The sequence below is a fragment of the Mytilus edulis genome, chromosome 4, assembly GCF_963676685.1.
Source record: "Mytilus edulis chromosome 4, xbMytEdul2.2, whole genome shotgun sequence".
NCBI lineage: Eukaryota > Metazoa > Mollusca > Bivalvia > Mytilida > Mytilidae > Mytilus > Mytilus edulis.
In genome coordinates this window covers 54901304-54915184 of record NC_092347.1, presented here as the reverse complement: position 1 = coordinate 54915184, position 13881 = coordinate 54901304, and the positions used below count along the sequence as shown (strand labels likewise).

At 36.0% G+C, this 13881-nt stretch overlaps 1 protein-coding gene across 2 annotated transcripts; it reads right to left on the bottom strand.

The window, feature by feature from the left end:
- Nucleotides 1–234: 234 nt before the first annotated feature.
- LOC139519962 (MDS1 and EVI1 complex locus protein EVI1-B-like) lies at nucleotides 235–7166 on the bottom strand. Of its 2 annotated transcripts, XM_071312276.1 has the most exons (4): nucleotides 6950–7166; nucleotides 6226–6323; nucleotides 5679–5757; nucleotides 235–2184 (listed from the first exon to the last, which is right to left on the bottom strand). In XM_071312276.1, the coding sequence occupies exon 4, from the start codon at nucleotides 2182–2184 to the stop codon at nucleotides 391–393; it is 1794 nt and encodes a 597-aa protein (XP_071168377.1). In that variant the 5' UTR covers nucleotides 5679–5757; nucleotides 6226–6323; nucleotides 6950–7166; the 3' UTR covers nucleotides 235–390. The 2 variants fall into 2 exon arrangements, with proteins under 2 accessions (XP_071168377.1, XP_071168378.1); XM_071312277.1 differs by lacking the exon at nucleotides 6226–6323.
- Between the last annotated feature and the right edge of the window lie 6715 nt (nucleotides 7167–13881).

The following is a 13881-nucleotide window of genomic DNA, read 5'->3' as shown; positions in this document are numbered from 1 at the left end:
TGGGTGTTGTTTTTTTTTACCATGGCATTATCAGTTTTTTCAAACTTATTATCTTTCGCTTCTGTTTTGAAATACAGAATGAAAAGTATGTGCTTATTATCAAGTTACAACATTTTTTACTAAAAGTAGGTCCTCAACCGGTCCACAGTGCCATTTAAGGTAAAAATTATATCTATGGTATCAATTACGATGGAGTAAATGCGATCAACTAAAAAAAAAGCTAGAAACAAAATCTCATTGTAAAAGTTTATGTACATATAATAAATAAAATTAAATACGATTTCAATAACGAATATAAAATTCAAAAAATGTTAATTTCATGAAAATACAGTCTCTTCATAAAAATTGTAAAGTTGCACCAAACAGTTTAATTTGTAGTCAATAATACTCTTAATTGACACATATTCTTTTTTCTGAAGGTTGTATTTCATCATCATTGTCAATATCACCAGTCCTTTGTCTCTTCTTGGAATTTTGGCTATCGTCTTTTTCAATGTATTCAGGTCTAAGTAAAAACTGTTCTTCATAAGGCTTGAATGACAGAGATGCATTTTCCGAGCTAAATGAGCAATCTCTGCTTCCTTGGCTTTCTTTTACGTGAATAAAATCTGGTGTGCTAAACTGTCTGTTTGTATCCATGCTGTCTTCCAAATGAGTATACATGTGCCGATCCAAATTCGTCTGTTGACCGAATGTACGATCACATTGCGTGCACGTGAACGGTTTCTCCTTATTGTGAATGTTTTTTACATGACGTTGAAGGTTAGATGAGATGCTGAATGATCGGTCACAGGACTTACATTTGTATGGACGTTCACCGGTATGCGTGCGCAAATGTCGATTCAAATTAGCTGCTCGTGGAAACATTCTGTTGCAAAATTTACAAGTGTATCTTTCTTGAGGAGAAAGTTGTCTTTTTGGTTTGTCACTTTTCTCATTTGGCGAAGAAACAAATCTCTGGTTTTTCACTTCAGTCTGCATCATATGTCCCATGAAATTGTCGACAGAAGGCTTCACTGTATTTTCCATCATCATCATTTTCTGAATCGCCACCATATTCGCCATATTCTGAATGAAATGTGTGTTGGCGGTAAAATGATCCAAATGTGCAAATATTGGAAAAGACTTTGGTGGTCCGAAAATGTGTGTTTTTCTGCTTTCGTTTTGTGGTTTGTTACTGACTGATAAGTCCATTGGTAAATCATAACAGCCTGATTTCTTTATATATAAATTATCTGGAGATTCCTTTCGTATGGATAAATCATACGGCCCATTATCTTGTGATAGCTGTCTGCTTTGACATAACATTTCTGCTTGGTTATTCGACTTATCCTCTTCAGACAAATGTTCGACGTCAACTTCCGGAGAAACACTTCGTCTGAAATGTTCGTCTATAACTAGACGTTCGTCACTGGATGAGCTTAGTGGAGAAATCAATCTTGTACATGACTTGAATTCTTTATCATCTAGACTGATAGAAGTGCTTCTGTTAAACTCAGTTTCTGTCTTGTCACTGGCCATGCTGTTTGGTGTAGCACTTCTGTCAGATACAATCCCTGAACTATCAAGCGACCTCTCTTCGCTTCCTGTTGAGCTTGGTCGTCCATAGTATTGGAAGTGTCTTTGATATTGCATGTGATGATTGAACATTGCTTCGTTGCTAGGTACGGAGTGGTTCTTTGAAATTGGACTTAAATGCATTGGTAAAGTTGGTACCGGGTAAAACGGTACCGGATAAGCTACTTTTGTCTTACTAAAGCTATCGGGTCTAAATTCGGCATCTACTGCTAACGTACCACGATTGTTGCCATGTGTTTCCTTGTTTGAATTCGCCACACAATGTTGTCGATGTCTAGAAAGTGATGAAAGGTTCGTGAATGTCATATTACACTGAAAGCATTCTAGTTTTTGCTGACATTCTAAATGCATTCGTTTATGGCGGCATAAGTTTGAAAACTGTGTATAAGACTTTTTGCATACATCACATTGGAACGGTTTCACCGATTTATGTGTATGTTGGTGTTGTTTCAGTCCGCCAGGGGAAGAGAATACTCTCTCACAATCTGCACATGGGTAATATTGCGAATTATGGTCGCGAATAGGACTTTGACAGGTTCCTTCGTGAAGTAGTTCTCTAGTGATATTTTCATTCATTCTGAGGTTATGAACAGGTTCTTGCGTCATCTGAAAAAGAAACAAGAGGTGTTTACCATACAGCATACGTTAACAAATTGTAGAAAGCCTAAATATAACAGGAGATGTGAGTTGGTGAGATAGCAACTCATCGACAAACACGTAAAAAAAAAAAAACCTCTTGATGTTGGTCTAGAACAGAAGAACCATGATAATACAAATTTTCAAGCCCTGAATCACAGCGATATTAAAATGTTTGCGAATAGAAGACAGATCTGTCATCAATACAATATACTTTAAAAGATAAGAGATACAAGAAACAACAACCATACACTGAATATATTTCTGACTTTGAACCGGTTGAGGTTGTGATGGTTTAAAACTTCTTATGTGGGTAGACAAATTTGAATCTTTAAGTCAGTCATACCGCAGCACAAAATGCTCGCAGTTACTTCAAGCTCAAAGTACTCAGCCCTGTATGTTAAATTTGATTTGATAATTGTAAGGTCAAACTTAGAAACCCAGTCTGGCTCAGAGTGTTGTCGACATAAATATTCCGTGCACAACTATGCGACAAAACATATGGACAAGGAAATATGTAAATTGATGACCAACAATGCTTAACTTTTGGCATCTGTCAGTGCCTTCCGGTTACTATGATGAGAAATTTGTGAAAATGTTTTTTTTTCTCAGTTACACCCTAACCTAAGTACTCACAAAGACGACAATTTCCTTTATCTACAACCGACACAAGGGCTTCTTGCAGACAACTTTGCCATCCTTTTGAGCTCACCTGGCCCGAAGGGCCAAGTGAGCTTTTCTCACCACTTGGCGTCCGTCGTCCGTCGTCGTCGTCCGTCGTCCGTCGTCGTCGTCGTTAACAATTTACATTTTGAACTTCTTCTAGAGAACCACTGAATGGAATGGAACCAAACATGGCATGAATGTTCCTTATGAGGTGCTGACCAAGTGTTGTTACTTTGTAGCCGATCCATCATCCAAGATGGCCGCCAGCGGGGGACTTAGTTTAACATAGGACCCTATGGGAAATGCATACAAATGACTTCTTTTAGAGAACCACTGAATGGAATGGAACCAAACATGACATGAATGTTCCTTATGAGGTGCTGACCAAGTGTTGTTACTTTGTAGCCGATCCATCATCCAAGATGGCCGCCAGCGGGGGACTTAGTTTAACATAGGACCCTATGGGAAATGCATACAAATGACTTCTTTTAGAGAACCACTGAATGGAATGAAACCAAACATGGCATGAATGTTCCTTATGAGGTACTGACCAAGTGTTGTTACTTTGTTGCCAATCCATCATCCAAGATGGCTGCTAGCCGGGGACTTAGTTTAACATAGGACCCTATGGGAAATGCATACAAATGACTTCTTTTAGAGAACCACTGAATTGAATGAAACCAAACATGGCATGAATGTTCCTTATGAGGTGCTGACCAAGTGTTGTTACTTTGTTGCCGATCCATCATCCAAGATGGCCGCCAGCGGGGGACTTAGTTTAACATAGGACCCTATGGGAAATGCATACAAATGACTTCCTGTAGAGAACCACTGAATGGAATGAAACCAAACATGGCATGAATGTTCCTTATGAAGTGCTGACCAAGTGTTGTTACTTTGTTGCCGATCCATCATCCAAGATGGCCGCCAGCCGGGAACTTAGTTTAACATAGGACCCTATGGGAAATGCATACAAATGACTTCTTTTAGAGAACCACTAAATGGAATAAAACCAAACATAGCATGAATGTTCCTTATGGGGTGCTGACCAAGTGTTGTTACTTTGTAGCCGATCCATCATCCAAGATGGCAGCCAGCGGGGGACTTAGTTTAACATAGGACCCTATGGGAAATGCATACAAATGACTTCTTCTAGAGAACCACTAAATGGAATGAAACCAAACATAGCATGAATGTTCCTTATGGAGTGCTGACCGAGTGTTGTTACTTTGTAGCCGATCCATCATCCAAGATGGCCGCCAGCGGGGGACTTAGTTTAGCATAGGACCCTATGGGAAATGTATACAAATGACTTCTTCTAGAGAACCACTAAATGGAATGAAACCAAACATAGCATGAATGTTCCTTATGGAGTGCTGACCAAGTGTTGTTACTTTGTAACCAATCCATCATCCAAGATGGCCGCCAGCGGGGGACTTAGTTTAACATAGGACCCTATGGGAAATGCATACAAATGACTTCTTTTAGAGAACCACTGAATGGAATGAAACCAAACATGGCATGAATGTTCCTAATGTGGTGCTGACCAAGTGTTGTTACTTTGTAGCCGATCCATTATCCAAGATGGACGCCAGCGGGGGACTTAGTTTAACATAGGACCCTATGGGAAATGCATACAAATGACTTCTTTTAGAGAACAACTGAATGGAATGAAACCAAACATTGCATGAATGTTCCTTATGCTGTGCTGACCATGTGTTGTTTCTTTGTAGCCCATCCATCATCCAAGATGGCCGCCAGCATGGGACTTAGTTTAACATAGGACCCTTTGGGAAATGCATACAAATGACTTCTTTTAGAGAACCACTGAATGGAATGAAATCAAACATGGCATGAATGTTCCTAATGTGGTGCTGACCAAGTGTTGTTACTTTGTAGCCGATCCATTATCCAAGATGGCCGCCAGCAGGGACTTAGTTTAACATAGGACACAATTGGAAATGCATACAAATGACTTCTTTTAGAGAACCACTGAATGGAATAAAACTAAACATTGCATGAATGTTCCTTATGAGGTGCTGACCAAGTGTTGTTACTTTGTTGCCGATCCATCATCCAAGATGGCCGCCAGCAGGGGACTTAGTTTAACATAGGACCCTATGGGAAATGCATACAAATGACTTCTTTTAGAGAACCACTGAATGGAATAAAACCAAACATGGCATGAATGTTCCTAATGAGGTGCTGACCAAGTGTTGGTACTTTGTAGCCGATCCGCCATCCAAGATGGCCGCCAGTGGGGGACTTTTGAATGAAATTAAACATGTTCCTTTCCTTATCAATGAGGTTGTGTTGTCACTTTTAGCCAAATTTTATATTTTTTCATATGATTTCAAAAACCCAAGTAGAATCAGGTGAGCGATACAGGCTCTTGAGAGCCTCTAGTTTCTTATTCTATTTATATCAAAATTAAGCAACAAAGCTCGTGTCATTTATTTGCTATTCAATACAGTTATAGTTTTTTGCGAAACAAAAGTGTGCTTAGAATTACTGATACTTTGAAACTAATCTTACTGCTCAGTTTTCACCATAAACAACAGGTAAAGAAAATCTCGAAATTAAAGATGCCTCTCTTCCGTATTTATAACTATTTTTTGTTTCAATCACGCGTCTACATATCTAAAATTACAATGATTTTCTCACAATTTTTAAAACCAAATGAACAAGATAGAAACCAAGAACATTTATCATGATCAATTTCTTAGCTTAGGCATCTACAGCCGATACTTTCTAAATAGTGCGTGTATGTATTCTTAGTTTAAAGAAAATTGTCTTACCTTTTAACTGATCTTCTTTCCTTGGAACGTATTCTTAAATTTGGTTCTATAAGCAACTTATGTTTCTTACTGTCAATATCTACAAAAATATTTAAATCATTATTCTCGCAAAATTGAAATTAAAGAGCATCAAAAGGTTAAATAGTTACAATGATATTTCGATACTCAGAAATAAGCAAACGCACAAACGAATACAATATGATCAAGTGGTGTGTCATGCGCTAAAACTTGTGAAATAAATTCCCTGGGAAAAGCGTAAAACAAACTTTGTTTTGTCAGATTCCCATAAAGCCAAGATACAAAATATGGCTTTTATCACAGATTTGGTAAAATTTTACATCAAACTTTGGCTAGTTTTACTAGTACTAAAATCGGAAAAAAAGGATTGCATTTAAATCTTTAATTTTCCAAAATTTAACTGATTAAATTTTTCACAATAGGTGAACATTTGTATGTATAAAAGTACAAATGTTCTAGAATTTGTATAAAAAAAATTAAATCTACATTTTTTTCCTTAATAATTCTAAATATAGAGTGTTGTTAATACCTTGTAATACCTATCCGTCCTCGTCAGTTGACTATGACAATAAATAATACTTCTAATGTATCATCATGCATATAAGAGAAAATTTGACTTTCACACCTCTGAAAAACATACAAGTACTTTTCATTTCTCCAGTTAAATCTTTTAAGTTTGTTTTGATATCTTTATACTTTTTTTTATATTTTTTGATAATGTCATCTAGAAGATTATCCTAATGACAAACAATGCTACCTGCTGACATGCACCTATCACCTGTATGAATATGTATAATAATTGTCTTTGATGTTTACCTATAGATTAAGGTATGTAATTAGCTAAGTATTAATCACTATGATAGATTATGAACACTGGAAGATGTTATTCACACTTCATACGAGATTACACCAAGTTTTTTCTTGTTTTTTGTTTTGACTACAATTTCACTATCTGTTAATTGAACCTTTTTATAAAAGACTTATTGAAATAATTGATTGAACATATTTCTATTCAATTTACATCACTATAATATTTGTAAAAATATTTTTGAAAAGAATAATAACGTGACATATTGCCTTTTATCTGATTTGTATATCATTTTTATTATAGTGCTTTAAATTTAAACATAAATGTTTTAAAAACAATAAGTAATAAGCTGTTTAAAATTGAATATGAAATGTTCCAATATTTATTTTTTTTAATCACAAAACTATGAAATGAAATAACACTTTTTTTTTAAATGATGACTTACCTTGCTATGAGTTCTTGATGTGTCTTTACCTTCAAAAGAGAGAAGTTTCTGATTCTGTGGACAATCTCCTCTCATATTTAGGTTCAATCTTTGACTCAACTTCACTTTCTAGAGATGACAAATGATTGGTCAGTTTTGAGTGTCATCCAAGCCGATCTCTCATCAGGGATTGACACCCAAGCTATACTGGTTGCCTGTTAAAACAGTTTGTATCTTATTCTTGTATCTAGTGATCGTCTGACACCCAAGCCCAGTACATTGTTTCACAGTTTACTTTCTACAAAACGAATTATGACATCCAAGCGCACAAAAATGTCATCAGAGGACATTAATTGTAACTCAAAACACGTTAAAACCTGTCTTTTTTGTGAATCAAAAATAAAGAAAAGTTAAACATTTTTCATGAAAATAAAAAAGTTTTAAAACATTTTAGATTTTAAATCAACTGAATTTTGGGATCAACTTAATTTTCAAAATGATGAGCGTTTTTGCTTATGAATAAACATTTGATATTTCTCAGTTTCTTCGTGAATTGATAATTGTATCATGCAATTACATTCTGTTAAACATAAAGTGTCCTTGTCTGTTATGACCAAAGTTTATTCCACTGATCGAGACCTAGCTTGAAAAATAGCTTTTACTTCGCAAAATATCCTGCGGGATTTACTTGTCTAAAAGTTAGAAACCTCTACAGCTGATTACATATTTGTCAACTATTCGTTGTTGATGCCATATTGTTTTTAAATTTTGTGTTAAATTTATTCACAACTTGGGGATATGTACATTTTTTCACTTGACATATTGTATAGATTCTTGTCTATATTTTTAGACCTTAATTTTAACCTGAAGATGTCTCCATTTTTTGTGTGTGTTATTGGGTTGCTGAATCTTTTACGTATTCTTTTCATATCCTTTAATTCTTGAACATGTTCCATGAAACCCTAATATAATTTAAAAGCATTCTGCGATAAATTGATATACACACAGTGTCTCCTCGGCTTCATGCTAAGTAACTATAATCTTCGATTACAGTTCCTGCGACTCTATTCTCAAATAATTCTTACGATACAATTTGGTCGTAAGTAATACTGAAATGTGTATGACTTGAGTATAATTTTACTCCTAAGATTAATGTGAAAAGAGCCCCTGAATGTATTTTTCTGTATACAAGTTACATAAGTCCTTTAAATAAATGTTTTTATTTCCACAATGACACTCTCCATTCTCTTTGAACGACAAAGTCATATTCTAATCCAAATATAAAGAACGTCAAAATCAAACTTTATTAATAACTTTAATTTATTTCGATATGAGTTTAGGAAAAGAGAACAAAATAAAAGTGCGACTAAAAAAGCACGTTTTTTTTTGTACGAATCATTGATTTTTCTCAAATAGATATTTGTTTATGGTCCATATCTTGTTCTTAATAATAACAAAACAATACATATGATTTTAAAAACACATGATATCTATTGTTTGCTTTAAAAGTAAAAATCAAGACTTAGTTAATGAGAGATGTACGAGACGTAAAACGACTAAAAACATCCAACAGTGGACAAAACACTTCTAAAAATACCAAGATCACCACAAAATATAAACGAGGGGTGGGGGTGGTGGTGTTTATGGGATCAAATTCTGTGGAAATTAAAAGAACAAACTGTAAATATTAGAAAATTGAAAGAATTGTGAATTTATGTTAAGCTATCTATATCAGTATGTAAGTGTACTAAATATTGAATTGAAGACGCCGAGTATCTTTTTAGCATGGTGTAAATGATTCAATAAGTAAGAAATAATTAAACTATTTCTATTGAAAAGACCTTATTTCAAGTCTGTACAACTACGCATGTGTAATGTAAAAAAAACTAGGGAATTATTTATAATTTACTAACTGATTATTGCTTATTCTCGGTCATTGTCTGTTAAAATTGTTTGTACATGTACCACCACTTTCACTGATGCTATGTAATTGGTATTTTGTTAATGTATATTCTACTATAGCTATATTGGCTACAATAAAGTCTTTATTATCTATCATACAATCATATTAGCAATAATTAATCTAGTTTTACTTTTATTAAAGAGGATTATGAATTTTACCTTTGAGTACAGCTCCGTTTTCATGATAGTAACCTAGTTTTATAATACGTTATTCAAATAAGAAATAAAAATGACAACTAAGACACACATGATGGATCATGAATTTCAGAGAAGTCTTCTAGTTAGGAGAGATGTTCCGTATGATTTCATTTGTTCCAAAATCAAATAAAACAAGAATGTGTCCATAGTACAGGGATGCCGCACTCCCACTTTCATTTCCCATGTTTAGTGGACCGTAAAATTGGGGTAAAAACTCTAATTTGGCATTTAAATTAAAAAGATCATATCATAGGGAACATGTATACTAAGTTTCAAGTTGATTGGACTTCATCAAAAACTACCTTGACCAAAAACTTTAACATGAAGAGGGACAGACGGACGAACGGACCCACAGACCAGAAAACATAATGCCCCTCTACTATCGTAGGTGGGGCATAAAAAATACAAGAAGGGTAGAAGAATCGTTGGATCGCTTGTTGAAAGTGGGTTGAAATTTCTTCATACAATCATCACTGGAGTCTGTCAAATGACTGTGTGATGCGCACCTGTATGTGTGTTGTTGTGTCTGTGCTTGTCACTCTCGCTTTCAGTATTCATCACTGGCTAGCAGCTTGCTGTGAAAAGGAGAGCCGAGTGCGTAAGTCTTTCCTGCCAGTTACAGTCTTTCATGCAGTAAGACCTATGTGGCCCAGATATGGGATCCTCCACGAGGTGATAGATGGAAACTGGGTACCTCACGGCCCCAGGCAAAACCACAAGGTCTCGGGGGAGGTTTGGCCCCCTAGATGCAAGGCATGCTAGGCCCACCGGTGAGTGGATACGCCCTGGTGTCTGCAAAACAAACCCCCAGCTATGGGTAAATAGCCCCACTGGCCTGTGGGTGACTTTGGAAAGTCAAAGGCTATGGGAGACAACCCAGAAAGAACTCCGGACAGATGCAATCCGTTAGCATGGTAATACAATCATCTACGGGAAGGACTACCCAGAGAGAAAACCCGGCCCACCAGAGTGGAGGTTGGACGTTGGGCTAACTATCCAACTCTGTAAAAAAGAACTTGTTATAGAAACCAGAAATGCTGAAGAAACCCAATATTGGTGTACTGCTGAGGAACCAAACAAACACTTTTGGGGGTAAGCCGAAAGGAAGCCCAAAAGCCGATCGGTTCCATAGTAGCGCCAAAACAGAGTATGTATATAGGATGTTGGAATGTTAGAACAATGGCAGACATATCAAAAGCAGCACAAGTAGCGAAAGAAATGAAAAATTATGGTATGGACATACTAGGTATCAGTGAGAGTAGATGGAAAGGATCGGGTTAAACCAAGCTTCAAAGTGGAGACACAGTGATCTATGTCGGGGATGATGAACATCAAGTCAAGGGAGTAGCCATAATGATGAATGAAACAGCTTAGAAATCATTGATGGAATGGACACCAATCAACAAGAGAATGATAAAAGCAAGATTCTTTTCAAAGTATAAGAAGCTGACAGTTATACAAGCATATGCTCCAACAAATGATGCAAAAGAGGAAGAGAAAGAAGAATTTTACAAACAACTACAAGACAATGTTTCATCCTGCAATAAGAATGATATGCTTATAGTTATGGGTGACCTGAACTCTAAAGTAGGCAAAGACAATAGCCATATGCAAGAAGTGCTAGGAAAACCATGGATGTGGGACAATTAATGAAAATGGTGAATTATTATGCAATTTCTGCCAAATCAACGGCCTCGTCATAACAGGCTCCATTTTCCCACATAAGGAAATACATAAAGTAACATGGAAATCCCATGATGGAAAAACAACAAACCAGATAGATCATATAATGGTACGAGGGGACATGAGGACATCATTATTAGATACAAGAGTAATGAAAGGAGCAGATGTGTATACTGACCACTACATAGTAAGGTCAAAGATCAGACTCAAACTGGTAAGAAATAAAGGTGACAAGAACAAATGCAAAACAGAGAGATATGACCTTAACAAGCTAAAAAGTATGGATGTAAGGAAAAAGTACAATATTGAAGTGATAAACAGATTCCAAGTACTAGGATAAGGTGACATAGAAGATCCAGTGTTGAAATATAAAGGTGCAGTAGAGATATACACTGAGGCAGCTAAACAGGTATTGGGGAGCAGTAAAAAGATCAGTAAAACATGGATAACCAACAATGCATGGAAAATGGTTGATGAAAGAAAAGAAATAAAAAATAGATTAGAAGGAACTAGATCGGAAAGATTAAAAGTGAGACTCAACGAAGAATACAAGCAGAAAAATAAAGGGGTTAAGAAAAGTGCCCGAGAGGACAAAATGAAGTGGTACAATATGATGACTGAAGATGCAGAAAAAGCAGCAGAAAATGGCAGAAGCAAAGAACTTTATAACATCACTAAAATCCTAACAGGTGAAAGAAAGAGGCAACACACAGGAGTAAAAAGTAAAGAAGGAGAACTGAAAAGTGAAAGAAATGATATACTGAATAGATAGGTAGAACATTTTAGTGAAGTTTTAAATAGGCAAGACCCTCTTCATCCAATTTCAGAGGAAGATGTAGATATTGCCGAAATTATAATAGACGAGATCGATCAAGAAGAATGGACAGTAGCTGAAGTTAAAAGAGCTCTGAAGAAGACACAAAACGGGAAAAGTCAGCAGGAATAGACAGTGTAACACCAAAGCTTATAAAGGCAGACATCGACCTTACAGCAGAGAAAATGGTAGAAATATTTAACAGCCTATGGGAAGAAGAAAATTGGCCATCAGACTGGAGAAAGGGATTGATTTGTAAGATCTTTAAGAAGGGCGATATGAAAGATTGTAACAACTGGAGGGGAGTGACTCTTTTACCTGTTTTCAGTAAAGTATTTTGCAGAATGCTAATAGAAAGAATAAAAGAAGAAAAAGACAAGAGATTAAGGAATGAGCAGGCAGGATTTAGACCAAAAAGAGGAACAACTGAACAGATTTTTATCCTTCGAAACATATTCGAGCAAACAAATGAAGGGAGGGCAGCTTTAATAATACTTTTTATAGACTTCGAAAAAGCATTTTACTCAGTCCACCGAGAGAGTCTATGGTATATCATGAAGAGCTACGGAATATCAGACAAGATCATAAGAACCATAAAGGAGATATATAAAGGATTTAAGTGTTCTGTCATCGATCAGGGAGAAACATCAGAATGGTTTGAGATAAAATCAGGAGTGAAACAGGGATGCATAATGAAACAGGGATGCATAATGTCAGGTTTTCTTTTCCTTCTAGTCATAGACTCGATCATGCGGAAAACAACTGCAGACAAAGCCAGAGGGATACGATGGAACTTTAATACTGTTCTAGAAGATCTTGACTTTACTGACGAAATCGAACTTCTTTCCTAAAAATTTATTGACCTTGATGAAAAAACACAAAAATTAACAACTGAAGCTGAAAGAGTTGGAACGAAACTTAACCCCAAAAAGTGTAAAACTCTGAGATCAAAGCAAACAAAGAATAAAGGGTTGATAACACTATACGACCAGAAAGTAGAAGATGTAGACAAGTTCACATACCTGGGAGCAGTCGTGGACAAAGAGGGAGGAGGAAGTTGTGACATCAAAAACAGAATATACAGAAAGCAAGAGGGACATTCCATCGCCTAAGAAATATATGGTATGCAAGAGGAATTGGCCGAAAAACAAAAATACACCTATATAAATCATTAGGTAGACCTGTATTATTGTATGGATGTGAAACATGGAAACTAACAAACATTGAAAAAAAGAAACTAAATACCGTAGAACACTAATGCCTAAGAAAGATTCTTAAAATAAGATGGCAAAGTAAAACATCGAACAAAACAGTAAATGAAATAGCTAACACCAGAAACATCAATTGTGAAATCAGAAGGAGACGGTGGACATGGATAGGATATATATTAAGGCGTGAAAGAGACAGCAACAGCTATGTAGCTCTACAATGGGCACCTGAAGGGAAAAGAACTAAAGGAAGGCCGAGAACTACATGGAGAAGAACAACAGAGAGAGAAAGAAACCAACAAGGTTGGACAAGTTGGAACGTAGCGAGAACAGCGGCAAAAGATAGAAAAGGATTGAAAAGCAGCGTGGAGGCCTTATGCGACTTCTGGCGCGGAGAGAATTAAGGTTAAGGTTAGGAATCATCACTGGAAGATTTTATATTATTTCCTCTCATATCCAAGTATTGTTGGTACAGACACAATGTGACATGGAGCAAAGAAAAAGCTTTTTCTTTCAGATTTATTTTAATTTACAAGAACGTATTATTTTCTCTATTTAAAAAAAAACATCGCAGGCCGTACTTTGACCTATAATTGTTAACTTTATATACATTGTAATTGGATGAAGGGCTGTTTCATTAGTACTCATACCACATCTTCTTATTTACATCCAATGACAAAATAGGATTCTGCGTACAGGAATGTATTTTTTAAAAAAAGATAATAAATTGTTTTACGATAATATAGAGGCATATAGCTGCCATCGAAATGACCAGTTCCCCAGATAATTATTTCGGCAAATTGATATTTTATCACGATAAGTCGACATTTTATCTCGATATGTAGACTTTATTATCTCAACAAGTCGACATTATGTATGGTGGCATACAGCTGCCATCGAAATGACCAGTTGCCCAGATAATTATTTCGGCAAATTGATATATTATCACGATAAGTCGACATATTATCTCGATATGTCGACATTATGGAAGCATTAAATCGACTTGTCGACATACTTATAGTGGAGTGACAAATCAGGAAAAGTCGCTTAGTTAAGGAGTTTAATGGACCGAAATACCTCACGGCTGA

Coding starts and splice junctions, on each gene's coding strand:
- LOC139519962 (XM_071312276.1), bottom strand. CDS start 2,184: ATGACGCAAGAACCTGTTCATAACCTCAGAATGAATGAAAATATCACT.